The following is a 12,406-nucleotide window of genomic DNA, read 5'->3' as shown; positions in this document are numbered from 1 at the left end:
CTCTAAAATCATCCCCCCGTCTGGATTGAGCTCAAGCACAATAAAAAGCGACAACTTGTCACATCCTGTCCTTTGTTTCATTTCATTAAGCACTTCATTTCCCCCGGCGCTCACAGATGAGTTCACGAGGGTCGTCCTCATAGGAGCAGCTCATTGACCTTTGGCCAAGGGGCACCTCGACCCTTTGTTGCATATTTAAGCTTATCGCTAACGTGACCAAACTAAGACATTACAAATAGCCGGCTTGTTTTTTTTTTTTTGCAATCAGATAGCCTGAAGCATGAGTTCAGCAGTAGGAGTTTATGATTAAACCAATGTTGACAGATGGATTTGTGTTCAGGCTTCTACCGGGGCAGCTAAAAAAAAAAAAGAGGACACTGCTTGCAGTTCATGTGTTGATTCACTCTACTTGTTGTCAGAGCACAGAAAGAAGCTGTTGCCATTCTGCACCAAACTGCTCTGCAAACATGGTGAGTACACAACCTCTGACACACACTTGTCAAGGCTACATTTCCTAGGAAATTACATTTCTTGTCTTTACTATTTGGAGCACAATAGCATGGTGTGTGTTTTTTTGCATGGTGTATATTTGATTGTAACAATATAGCATGTTTGGTAGTGGGTGAGGCTGCTTATTGTTTGCTGCTGATCAGCAGATCAGAGGGTTGCTATGATACCTGTTGATGTCATTACTACTCCCTTGCAGGCTGGCGGTCTCACGTCCCTGTCGCCCCCTTTCCCTGCAAATATATAGAAATAAACAATCAGTGTCACGAGGAAATGAGCAACAGTCATGTAATTCATGTGATTTTTGCATCATGTGACAAATGACCAGAGGGAGGGCAAAAAAAAAAAAAAAGAAAAGAAATCCAGCCATACTACATACCTTTGTGCCAGGCTGTTTTAAAGCAAAAAAAATTGCAGCTTTTCATTGTTTCCAGATGGAATTCCTGAGTAGCCAATCAGAGTTTGTGTTGCTGTAACTGCCCCTCTTCATTTCAGGCAGCTAAAATCCAGAGTTTGACCGAAGAGGAGCGAGCTCACCTTCTCCCGCTGTTACAAAATGCCCAATGGGTGGAGGTGGTAGGACGGGACGCCATCTACAAAGAGTTTCTTTTTAAAGATTTTAACCAGGTTCTTATTTTTAATCCCGTTACACTCAATCAGTAGGTACATTGTACGATGACAGTAAATCGATATTCTCCCACCTAGGCCTTTGGGTTCATGTCCAGAGTGGCACTACAAGCAGAGAAGATGGACCATCATCCAGAGTGGTTCAATGTTTACAATAAGGTACAGTACTTATAGTTTGACATTCACAAATGTGGCAGAATTTCTTTTTTAATCAACTTATCCATTGTTCACTGAAGAATTTTTCTACTCACTGCCACCATCTGGTGGCCAAATAATATAATGGTGTGAGTTGGAGCCAAATTTGGACAAAAGTAGTGCTTTGCTGACATCTTGTGGCATCTATAGGCACATTTTGGGGATCTTTTACCACAATTTTTACTCAATATTCAAAAAGCTTACATTTCTATGATTATTTTTACGATATAATTTATTGAATGTCCTTGCATGGTGACCATCCAGGTGCAGATCACCCTGAGTACTCACGACTGCGGGGGACTCTCACAGCGCGACATCACTTTAGCCACCTTCATTGACCAAGCCTCTTTGATGTGACAACAATGTGGAGAAATACCCAAAGACTTCACTTTGTTTTGCTGGTATTTCCAATTGTGCTAAATATTGTGGAGTGTAAAGTGTCAAATGTGTTTTTACAGATGTTTGTTTGTGTACCCGAAGAAGCGTCATTGTGTCATGTTCATCTTTCGTGAATTATTTTGCTAGTTTTTACAAAATATCAAATGTAGCGCACTGTGTATTGGAGGAAAATGGACAATTCCCAATCAACGTTTGGCTATCATTCATTTTAGTTTATGGCGTATTGGTGGTGAAAACATCTTGAGATAGTACTGAAAAGTTATTCTTCCAAGAAAAAGTTACCCCCCCCCAAAAAAAAGAGGAAAAACAAGCACAGTATATTTATTTTATTGAAAACAGAACACTAAAGATTGCAAGTTATTAAATCTTAACACTCAACTGCTCATTATTGATGCTTTTAATGTCTTGATTGGGGGCCGTTGGATGAATATCACAAGCACATGGCAAGCAGACTAAAATGCTCCCTCCCCAAGTTCAAGTAGTATGACGGACGATTTGTGCCCGCCCCTTCTAATGACAATTGATACAAGACTGAATCCCTGAGGGTGTTAAGAGGAAATAAAAGTAGTATGACCGGAAACCTCTGTAGGCACAGAGGTGAACCAACACTCATTATTGAGACATCATCAAAATAAACATACAGTCACTAATGTTTTTTTTTTTTTTTTGACTAAAAGAAAAATGTATGCGATTAATTTGTGAATTGAGTTGGTATGGGCATTGTTAACTTGCGATGATTTTTTTTTTTTTTTAACCAGGCACTATCTGAATTAACATGACTACCCTGATAGGAGTGGAGCTCAAACATTCATGTCTTGAGACTGGCCTGATAAGCTATCAATAACATGAATACATTGTGTTATTACACAACAGTCCCTATTCTATCATTCCATAACAGTTATTGCACAAACAGAGGAACAATTCCATCAATACAAAAACGTGGTCCTTTGAGTGCACACGTGAAAATGTCTTGTCAATCAATAGCCTCAATCATGGCGGATCGCTAGAATTATTTTTCTACGTCAAATGTCCTGACAGTGTAAAACAGGCGCAACTTTTTTTTTTTTTTTTTAGAAATAAAAGCAAAGAGTTGCTTTGTAGGTTTGCACTAAAAGTACAAATTGAGGTAGATTAAATTAGGACAATTATCAAAAAGGTGGCTGACTCCTCAGGTGAAGTCAAGCAATTGAGCACAAACAGCAACAATCTTTTCAATGTGGCTTGTTAGTGTGAAGGTTAAGACAACCAGTTACAGCTTTGGTTACACTAGCTGTTCAACTTAAACTATCAAATGCTCCCATGGTTGAAAGCCATTTGAAGTTACAACTACAAAAGAGGAATTGAAAGTAATTACATGAAGTGCTATCAAGCGATGACGTAAGATGAGCAAGTGGTACTATCATGTGCTTTAAATAGGAATCAAATTTATTCCTGCAGTGCTATTACATTAAAAACAAAAAAAAAACGCTCATGCAGTTGGATCCTGTTTCACAAGCTCTCAGTGGTCTGTTTTTTTTTTTTTTGCTTCGTCATCAAAAAAAGAATGCCATCAGCAAATTGAAATATTCAGACTTTGCTATGCATGATAATTAATACTTCAATGAATCTAATGATACAAACACATTCACTACATGATTGAAATCTATTTGAACAGCAGCCAGTCAGTCAGTCAGTCTCTTGGAGTCATTTTTCCTCCGGTGGTGATTAAAAGGACGTCTTGTGCTTTTAGAAACAGTCGCAGTGATGCAAGATAAGGCAACCATTCAACCCTGAACTCAAGAGCACTGGGAGGGGATGAGCCAATTTCCTGTGTGCGGCGAGTCGAGAACAACCCTGATCCCTTTTTTTTTTTTAATGGGCTTTGCCGTTACCGTTCATGTGGCTGACGCTGGATTTGGGCACCTCCGTGCTGTATAGACAGTCCAGGAAGCCTCGGGAGATTTCCGTGACCATGGATCTGTCTGGGATAGACTGGGCCATGCCGTAGATGGCTCCCTTGGAACAGAAAGGAAGAAAAACAAGAAGATATAAGTGGACTGGTTCAAGTGTCATCTTATCTTTACTTTTTCCGACAGTCGTTTTTCCACTGCGGGGGAAAAAAAAAAAAAACATTACAATACTACTACTACTACTAGTAATTCATAAATGGTGGCAATTTAATGAATTAAAGCTCATCATCTGCTATTTACTAGCACAACACGGACGGGTGTGTCATCCATCTCACCATTCCTGTGGTTTTCTCTTTGGGGTTCTTCATAATGATGGCAACCTGTTCTCTGATATCGCCAACAAAGCGCTCCACAACACCGGGCTGGGTGTGCAGAACTGTGCAACAAATGTGGATGCTGTCGAGACATGACCACATTGTCACTGCCACGTGGGTCGGAGCCCGCTGGGAGCCCGCTGGCTATCTGCCTCGGACATACCTGGATGGATACTGAAGCGTGTTGAGATTCCAACCCTTTGACGTCAACGCGTTGGACAGACGGAAAATATCAAAATCGTCCGAGCCGATGGCCACCACTGAGATTTCGGGATCCCCGAACACAAACACGCCTTTCATCTTTCGAACCCTGTCGGAAAAGAAAAAGCAAATGAGCTTTTGAACGTTCGCGAACGTGTGAAATCCACAATCTTACTCTGCTTTAATTTTGCGCGCCACGCCGATGATCTTGCGAGTGGCGTCCACGTATCCGTTCTCTCCCATGTGCATCATGGTGGCCCAGCAGGCCGCCACAATTCCTCCGGGCCTGGAGCCCGCGATGGAGGGCGAGGCATAGATTCCGCCCTGCCAGTCTGGAGCCACAAAGTACTGATAGTGACGGTACTTTTTATCACTGTAGAGAATCACTGAAGAACCTTTGGGGGCGTAGCCATACTAAAGAGAAAAATAGGATCAACATAATGACGCTGAATTACGAGACATCATTTTCTCTTTTTTAGGTTTTAAACATCTCCTCACCTTATGAGTGTCTGCAGAGATGCTCGTAACACCTTTTACCCTGAAATCGAACGGTGGGAGCTGGTAGCCAGCCTTGGCCATGAAGACGATCAGAAAACCACCCAAACAGGCATCCACGTGCAACGGCAGGTGGTAACGTTCGGCCAGCTGGAAAACAGGGAAGGAGAGAGTTAGAGGGAGATGAGATAAGAGAAGATAAAAAATGCTTGGGCCACTCACCTTGGCAACTTCTCCAATAGGGTCCATAATGCCGTGTGGAAACTGAGGGGCTGAGCACACGAGCATGGCCGTGTTCTTGTTGATGGCTTTCTTCATAGCCTTGTTGGAATAAAGCGGGATGAAGCCGGAACGGTTGCACAATTACTCAAGTCGTGCTTGGTTTGCGTCTCACCTTGACATCGACCTGCATTGTTTTGCTATTGAGGGGAATGTGAACAAGCTTCATCCCAAAGTAATGGGCCGCTTTGTCGAAGGCCGCGTGGACGCTAATTGGCGCCAGGCTGCGGACGTGACATTAAGAATCAAATAAATGCACTGTATTTATCAAGGCTTCCTCCATTGTCGCTAAAACAGCAGTCATTATTTTAAAAATGACATCTTACATTTCTGGGTATTTGACACCTCGTTCATACGCCATGTCTCTGTACGCCTTGCAGGCCATCAGTATGCTCTCCGTTCCTCCTGAAGTTACCTAAACCAAAAAAAAAAAAGCAATAAGCTGTGGTCTTGTGATATTCCCGCTTTGCGTCGATCCGTGCGCATACCGTGCCGCACGAGTCGGGTCCGCCGTGGAAAAGTGTGCAAGCCATTCTGACCACCTCTGCCTCCATTTTTCTCACACCGGGAAAGATGTCTGGATGGAGTGGGTTGCTCCATGCAAAATCGCCATAAACCTGAAATGTTAAGGTTCCACATTAAAACGAGACTACTTTGGATATGAAGGCCTTAAGATAAGATGTTCTGGGTGCATACCTTGACCAGGAGTTTGGTCAATGTTTCATCACCCCAGTACACTGCGCCTGACACACAGCCTTTCTGCCACTGGCATTCATCTGAAACATCAACACATCTTCAGAACAACAATCCACTTTGTTTCAGACACGTGTCCAAATGAGTCCAAACTTACTCAAGGTTTGGTACTCGCTGATTTTGTCCAGCACTTGGCTCTGCGAGAGACCTTTAGAGGGCAACTTTTTGGTGTAACTCATGCCATTCTTCAGAGTGCATAGACCGGCAGACATGTCGTCTAAAGCCTTGTTCAGTTGACGCTGGATCTATCAGGAGAGCACGGAGAAAATGAGTTCTCCAAGAAAGCTGATTTTATTCATGTCAACGTCAAGACGTCTCCGATGTTAAGTGTGCCAAAGGTCTAACGCGTGACTCATGAGAGAGAATCGGTCGGCGCACGTACCGGGCCGCCGATGAAGGGTATTTTTCTGATGAGTCGAAAGCATTGCTTCTTCATTCTGGAAAGGAGACCTAAAACCAAAAAGACAGGAAACTTCAGTGAAATGTTGGCACCTCATCAACCACAACGTTATGACAGCTGACTATGACATATAATCACATGTCCCAAAAAAAAAAAAAACTTCAGCTGGTTTCGTTTTTGATCTGGTATCCAACCCCAAACACCCTTCCTAAATATTTGAACATGACTCATGTCATGCTGTGCTCACTTTCTTGTTGGAAGAGGAATCCTTTAAGCCACACGGCTCCCAGTGTGGTGGCCAGCGTCACTCCGATGAGCTGCCACGGCTCAAAGTCCCCGCAGTGCGAGTTCACGAGCCGCCGAACGTCCTCCAGGTAGATGAGCGCCATCTCCTTGTATACCTCCAAGGCACTCTGGATTTACACACAAACACACACTGCTTATGTTCTGAATGTCAAAATGATTGTTGCACAAAATGGACTAAAAATCAAAGCCACTGAAGTTCATAGCATTCCGAATAAGACCAAAAAAGTCACAAAGTGTAGAACAAAGCCCTGCCATTCCTCTTTGTGATTTCCCATTGTGGTCCAAATTCTTTTTAAAAGCAGTTTGAGTTGGACAGGGTTCAATCAGAGATGATACTACATCTGATATCCCGAGTCAAGTTACGAAAGAGACAATAAAAAGAAGTGAGGAAAAAAAATGTCTTCCATTCACACAACTACATAATGAATAATTCACGGATGAAAAGGCTGCTGATGTACTTACATCAGCAGGCATTGTTGGCTCAGGTTTCCCCCGTCAGCAACAGTACTGGTCTTTCTCCAGACAGAAGAGTGAGCTCGTTTGTCAGCTGACTCAACTTCTAGAGCCACAGACTCCTCCCTGGCGTTCAACGGCTAATCCGCACACGCAAGCTGCACGTCGGCATTTGAGTTTAACAAATGACAAAAGTGAAATTATGCATGCCTTTGTTTATCTGTGGGGACTTTTATGACATAGCACCTCAACTACAAGTGATAGGAGGAAAGCTTAAGGTTCAAATGATAACATCTTAACTAATCGCAATCTGCTCGGCGCTAAGAACACGACAGAAATGTGCACCTTGGGCCGGTTGTATAATTATTTTCAGCATCGGCGATTCGTCAGTACCGATATTTAACTTAATGTACAGTTTACGTTGGGTTTGAAAGTATTTCCATTGGAAGGGTGCCAGAGCCTTGACACGATAACAAACAGGTTTGGCTAGGTAAACTGGGTCAAAGCCAAAGATGAGCTGTGAGTGGGGGACAAGACAATGCATTGACAACAAATCCTTCCTAAACCAAACACCATCAAACATGCAAATACCAGTATTTTAAATAAGGCAATGGATGGGGAATATCTTGTTCATGAATCTGTTGCTATCAGCACAAATGTGACATTTTCCACCTCCCCTTTAAAGCTCTGCGACCCACTTTTTGGTCCCAACCCACCAGTGGACAATCAGTTTAAGTCTATTGAGATAGAGATGCAGGTGCAGCATATCGGAGCTTTTTTTCTGTCATAAAAATATAGATTAAACCTATCTCACATCCGTTCAAAATGCAACTCGGTGCACTTTTACACGTACACCCTTTCTCTTGATCCCACTCACAAAACCGTCGGTGTCAAACCTAAGGCCCGGGGAGCCTGATCTGGTCCAGCGTATCACTTTACTGTACGTGGCCCACTAAAGCAAATATTGTGATCTCCTTTTCCACATTCATAACAGCCATCCTGTGGAAACAAACATGGACCACAACTAAAACAAATCTAACTCCTTGGAAACATATTCAAGACTTAGTCAGTATTGTCTTACTCATCGTCATTGCCATAACAATATAGAGAGATGCCTTTAGTTGTCTCAAAGGGTTTTCTGTGTTGTCATGGAAATATACTGGGTGCAATGGTGAAAAGTTACAGATCACAAAATGAGTCAAACGACTGGAGTCACTGCTTTGTCTGATCTTACAGTATGAGTCGCCCTCTGCTGTCCCATTACTTTTGTCTGTAAAGTTCATACTAATAGTGTCTGTTTTCAGGAGTTGATTGTCCTCCTTTGACACTAAATCTGACTCCACATCACTCAGGCGATAAAAGCTTTGTTTAAGACTTCCTGCGGGCTCAAGCTGAACGGGAACTCTAATTTTAAACCACGGGCGCCACAATAAACGATTGTTTCAATAGAATATACATTTTTTTCAGAGGAAGGGCCGTCTGTACAATAACTCATAACTTTTCAAACGAGAGCTATTGTAGCGTACAGTCTATTCGATTTGAAGTGCGTGCATTTCACAAAAGCTTTTATTGCTGCCGTCTTATTGCTTTGGGAATGGCAACAGTTCAGCGAAGGTGTTCGCGTCAACAGTTTCGCAACTAGCCCTGAATCGCACCGTTGCACAACTCAACAAAGCCCGTGTGAACTTAGAGCATCCCAAAGAGGAAAACAGCTCAGCTCACGATCGCACGTCAGGGCTGATAAACAAGTGCAAGTCTTTTAACAATTGGAAGCGTTCCAAATGTAACCGTGTCGAAATATACAGAAACAACGGGGAAAGAAGTACCACTTACCCAATAATCCATGTTGTCAAGACGGCTTTTAACCGATAACCTTGTTATTTTCTGTCTAAGATAGAGAAGTCACCTCCAACCAGCCGCCTGCTCGAGGTCTTCGCTCTCATCTACATGCTACTACTACATAATTCACGGCTGCAAGCTAACTGAGATCCCGGAAGACCGTTTTCTGCGCATGTGCAGATATGACGACGCAGTGGATACATTGAGAAGCCTTTCAACACGACCTCCATACGCTATGTACATCTAACCGTATCATCTCGCTAATGACGTCACAGGCGTCGAATCCCAAACCACGACTCGAGCATCTGTTCCTCGCCGGGTGTGGTGGCGCACGCCTGTAATCCAAGTTACCGGGAGGCTGAGGCTGGAGGATCGATTGAGCTCAGGGGTTCTGAGCTGCAGCGGGCTATGTCGAGCGGGTGTCCGCGCTAAGTTCGGTATCGATATGGTGATCCGGGGGGAGCCCGGGACCACCAGGTCGCCTAAAGAGGGGTGCACCGGCCCAGGTCGGAAACGGAGCAGGTCAAAGCCCCCGTATCGCCCAGTAGCGGGATCGCGCCTGTGAATAGACCCTGCAGTGCAGCCTGAGCAATACGGCGAGACACAGTCTTTTATAAGTCATCCCTGTAAATAACAACTCATATTCAATTTATAGCATTGCACAAACTTCCAAATGCTCAAGTTTTTTTCCTTACAAGGCATAGTTGACGTTTATAAAACCCACAAGGGAAGTTACGGTGCAGTTGGTAGGCTATAAAAACTGAACCGCTCCTTTAGAACCACTAGATGTCGCTATATTTCCTTTTGGTGACGTCACAGGCGTCGACGCCAAAACCATTACTCGAGCTTTCACTTCTCGCCGGGTGTGGTGGCGCACGCCTGTAATCCAAGTTACCGGGAGGCTGAGGCTGGAGGATCGATTGAGCTCAGGGGTTCTGAGCTGCAGCGGGCTATGTCGAGCGGGTGTCCGCGTTAAGTTCGGTTTCGATATGGTGATCCGGGGGGAGCCCGGGATCACCAGGTCGCCTAAGGAGGGGTGCACCGGCCCAGGTCGGGAACGGAGCAGGTCAAAGCCCCCGTATCGCCCAGTAGCGGGATCGCGCCTGTGAATAGTCCCCGCAGTGCAGCCTGAGCGATAAATCGAGACACAGTCTTTTCTATTTCTTTTTATCGCAATACACACGCACAACTTTGCAGGTTGCACGAATTGACACGAATAAACCTTCTGATATTCCATCTGTCTTTGAAAATGTATTTTTGTGCATGTCCTACACTGCCTCCTACTGGAAGAAGTCGGTATTCGCTTGTTACAGTCACAGTTATGATTGGCTAGTGACCAAGACTCTGGTCAGGGTGTACACCGCCTGCCTACGCTTCCTTGACCCGTGATTCAAAAACAAAATGAAGACACGATAAATAAAAACACGGTAGAGATGATTCATATTTACCCTCAAGTATATATCATTTCCTGTGATGCAATGAGCTCCAAATTCCTTGTGCATGGGGTTTAATATAGGCTACTTGGCTCATAAAAATGATTCTGTCATATCACCTCTACATATTTATTTCTAATCCCATTCAGAGTGGTGATTCTTCAAGATTCAGCCAAAAATGACCATTTTCAGTTTACATTTAAATTCACGTGAGTGATTCATGTGAAACGCTCATAAGTAGCCCGTTAAGGAAGAATACAAAGTACCACGTTTACTATTTTGATCGTTGGTGATGTGAACAGCACATTTGGTCCTTTATGCACGACTCACATCCATCCAAAAAAAAAAAAAGTCATGACGCGCACGTGCACGAAGCCTTGCATGCCCCTCAGCTTTAAGACAAAACGTTTCCAGCTATTCCTCTGTAATTGGTGTACACTGGCTTCAAAAGCCGAGGTGAGATGTACAATGCATTGCTTGTGAAAGGAAACTCCAAAGCACATTAAAAGTGAATTCGTTTTTGTGTAAAGTGTTTTCAGGGTCATTCCGGTCACGACGCGCGCACCTCTCCAAAAGCGCACACGTTCTACGAAGGCGCACTCCATACTTTCTATAAAAGACAGTCAGTCACATTGTTGAAGGCTCTCACAAGAGCTGTACATATGGAATCCGGGTTGCAATTAAATGTTTTTTAAGATGTTTTCCCTTTCTTGAAGAAGTTTCCTTTTCCCTTTCTCTCTCTCGGCAGCTCTTTGGCAGAAGGAGCGAAAGGAGGAGGAGGGGGGGCACATTGAATGGCGTCCCTGATAACAATCTGGTCAGCGAGTTGTTGGACTCGGATTGGTCTTCTCAAAACGTCCTTCAAACAAAAAGCTGAAGACGAAAATAAAGCCCCACCTGGTACCTCTGTTTGCTAAAATAAGAAATAGATTTGGTTTAATAAATAAGCAAAGGAGAGCGTCAAGTAGAAACCAGGCGCATCCGTGCAGGTATCACCTGCTCTGGTGCTTGCTCTTTTGTATTGTTAAATATTGTTCAATTACTTTTCCTACCCCCTTTTGCTGTCATATCTTCTTATATGGGTGCTTATGTTTGCCCACACTTTGCATGACAAGCAAGATAATACAACGCGCTGATTAAAAAAAAAAAGCAAGCAAAGGCCTGACTGCTTTAAACCAGCACCTGTCCGTCATATTCCAATATGTATTGACATTATTTGCAAAGTGGGGATATTTCGTTTACCTTGGACTTTTTCCTACTTTTTACAACTACAAGACGACGACTCATATCTCGCCTGTGTATTTATCTATTTTATTGAAAGCATATGGGAGGGATCAGATTGTTAACCCAAATATTTGGACAAATAGTTCAACTGATAATATCTATTTGAATTCTGGCACCCCGCACAATACAAATAAATGAAAGACCTCAGCTAACATAGTTGATGGAACTTTGATTTGAGGAATATGTAACTTAATCACATCACTTACACCGCTTGAATTGAAGTTGCGACGATATGGTCTCTTTGCGCGGTCATTTAAGCTCACATGATTGTAGCAATCGAGTTTCATTGGCTGTGGCACATAGGAATAGCTTTTCTACTTTCAAACCCAACAGCGGGGTTTTCATTCCGAAATTGTGTTTTGGGATGGCGCCATGCGTAAATAGCTTTTGTCCAACTCGCAACAGTTGCGCCTCATGGCTGTAAAGGTGATTTTTGCTTCAGAATGAATATGTTTCATGGCAAAATACTATCGATTCTTATAGAATATTACGTTTTTATCAATTCCTTTTAGGACTACGTTTTATTTATTGGTGTCTTGACCCGAAAGTGATCCACCCGATCAGCGCGTAAAATGCGCCATTACGAATGGAAACATCAAACCTCACGACGTAGGAATATAAAATCGGAAATTATGTTTATTCTATACAAAGCAGGGGGCAAACAGAGCATGAATGCCGTGCTTTAATTGAACATCACATGAAAAATCAACACGAACAAACATCACAGCTCCGCGTCTTTACAGAAATCCAACCAAACTCGCAAATTTAATCGAACATCCAACAATGCGGGTCAATTCGTTTTCATTTCACTTAAGTCCTAATCATTATATTTTGTTCATTTGCTTTTCTCCTTTCCCCGTGCACAAAGCAATACAGTAGTGGGGAGAGGGCGCAAGACGTGCTGCCTGGAAGCTGATTGGCCACCTGACATATGCTGTTGATTCAGGCGCACAAAAAGATAAGATAAAGAAA

At 43.2% G+C, this 12,406-nt stretch overlaps 2 protein-coding genes and 2 non-coding genes across 5 annotated transcripts; 3 read left to right on the top strand and 1 right to left on the bottom strand.

Annotated features, from left to right (window-relative positions):
* Window positions 1-390: 390 nt before the first annotated feature.
* Window positions 391-1,917, top strand: pcbd1 (pterin-4 alpha-carbinolamine dehydratase/dimerization cofactor of hepatocyte nuclear factor 1 alpha). Its single transcript, XM_085922215.1, is given in 4 exon segments — window positions 391-474; window positions 1,003-1,134; window positions 1,213-1,293; window positions 1,594-1,917. Coding segments are annotated over 4 exon segments (390 nt in total). The 3' UTR covers window positions 1,687-1,917.
* Window positions 1,918-2,039: 122 nt separating this feature from the next.
* Window positions 2,040-8,955, bottom strand: sgpl1 (sphingosine-1-phosphate lyase 1). Of its 2 annotated transcripts, none has more exons than XM_085922213.1 (14): window positions 8,712-8,955; window positions 6,367-6,532; window positions 6,102-6,169; window positions 5,817-5,964; window positions 5,663-5,742; window positions 5,455-5,583; window positions 5,293-5,381; window positions 5,082-5,190; window positions 4,910-5,008; window positions 4,691-4,837; window positions 4,368-4,606; window positions 4,155-4,301; window positions 3,953-4,073; window positions 2,040-3,723 (listed from the first exon to the last, which is right to left on the bottom strand). In XM_085922213.1, the coding sequence occupies exons 1-14, from the start codon at window positions 8,721-8,723 to the stop codon at window positions 3,580-3,582; spliced, it is 1,698 nt and encodes a 565-aa protein (XP_085778339.1). In that variant the 5' UTR covers window positions 8,724-8,955; the 3' UTR covers window positions 2,040-3,579. The 2 variants fall into 2 exon arrangements, with proteins under 2 accessions (XP_085778339.1, XP_085778340.1); XM_085922214.1 differs by lacking the exon at window positions 8,712-8,955 and adding an exon at window positions 6,888-8,681.
* Window positions 8,956-9,031: 76 nt separating this feature from the next.
* Window positions 9,032-9,330, top strand: LOC147049872 (signal recognition particle RNA). Its single transcript, XR_015067508.1, has one exon.
* A 245-nt stretch (window positions 9,331-9,575) lies between these two features.
* On the top strand, window positions 9,576-9,874 carry LOC147049871 (signal recognition particle RNA). The gene has a single exon (XR_015067509.1).
* Window positions 9,875-12,406: the final 2,532 nt, after the last annotated feature.

This window comes from Syngnathus leptorhynchus, chromosome 10 (genome assembly GCF_054491065.1).
Source record: "Syngnathus leptorhynchus isolate UIUO chromosome 10, UIUO_Slep, whole genome shotgun sequence".
Lineage (NCBI taxonomy): Eukaryota > Metazoa > Chordata > Actinopteri > Syngnathiformes > Syngnathidae > Syngnathus > Syngnathus leptorhynchus.
Note: the sequence above shows the minus strand (reverse complement) of the source record. Positions and strands in the feature narration are given on the sequence as shown.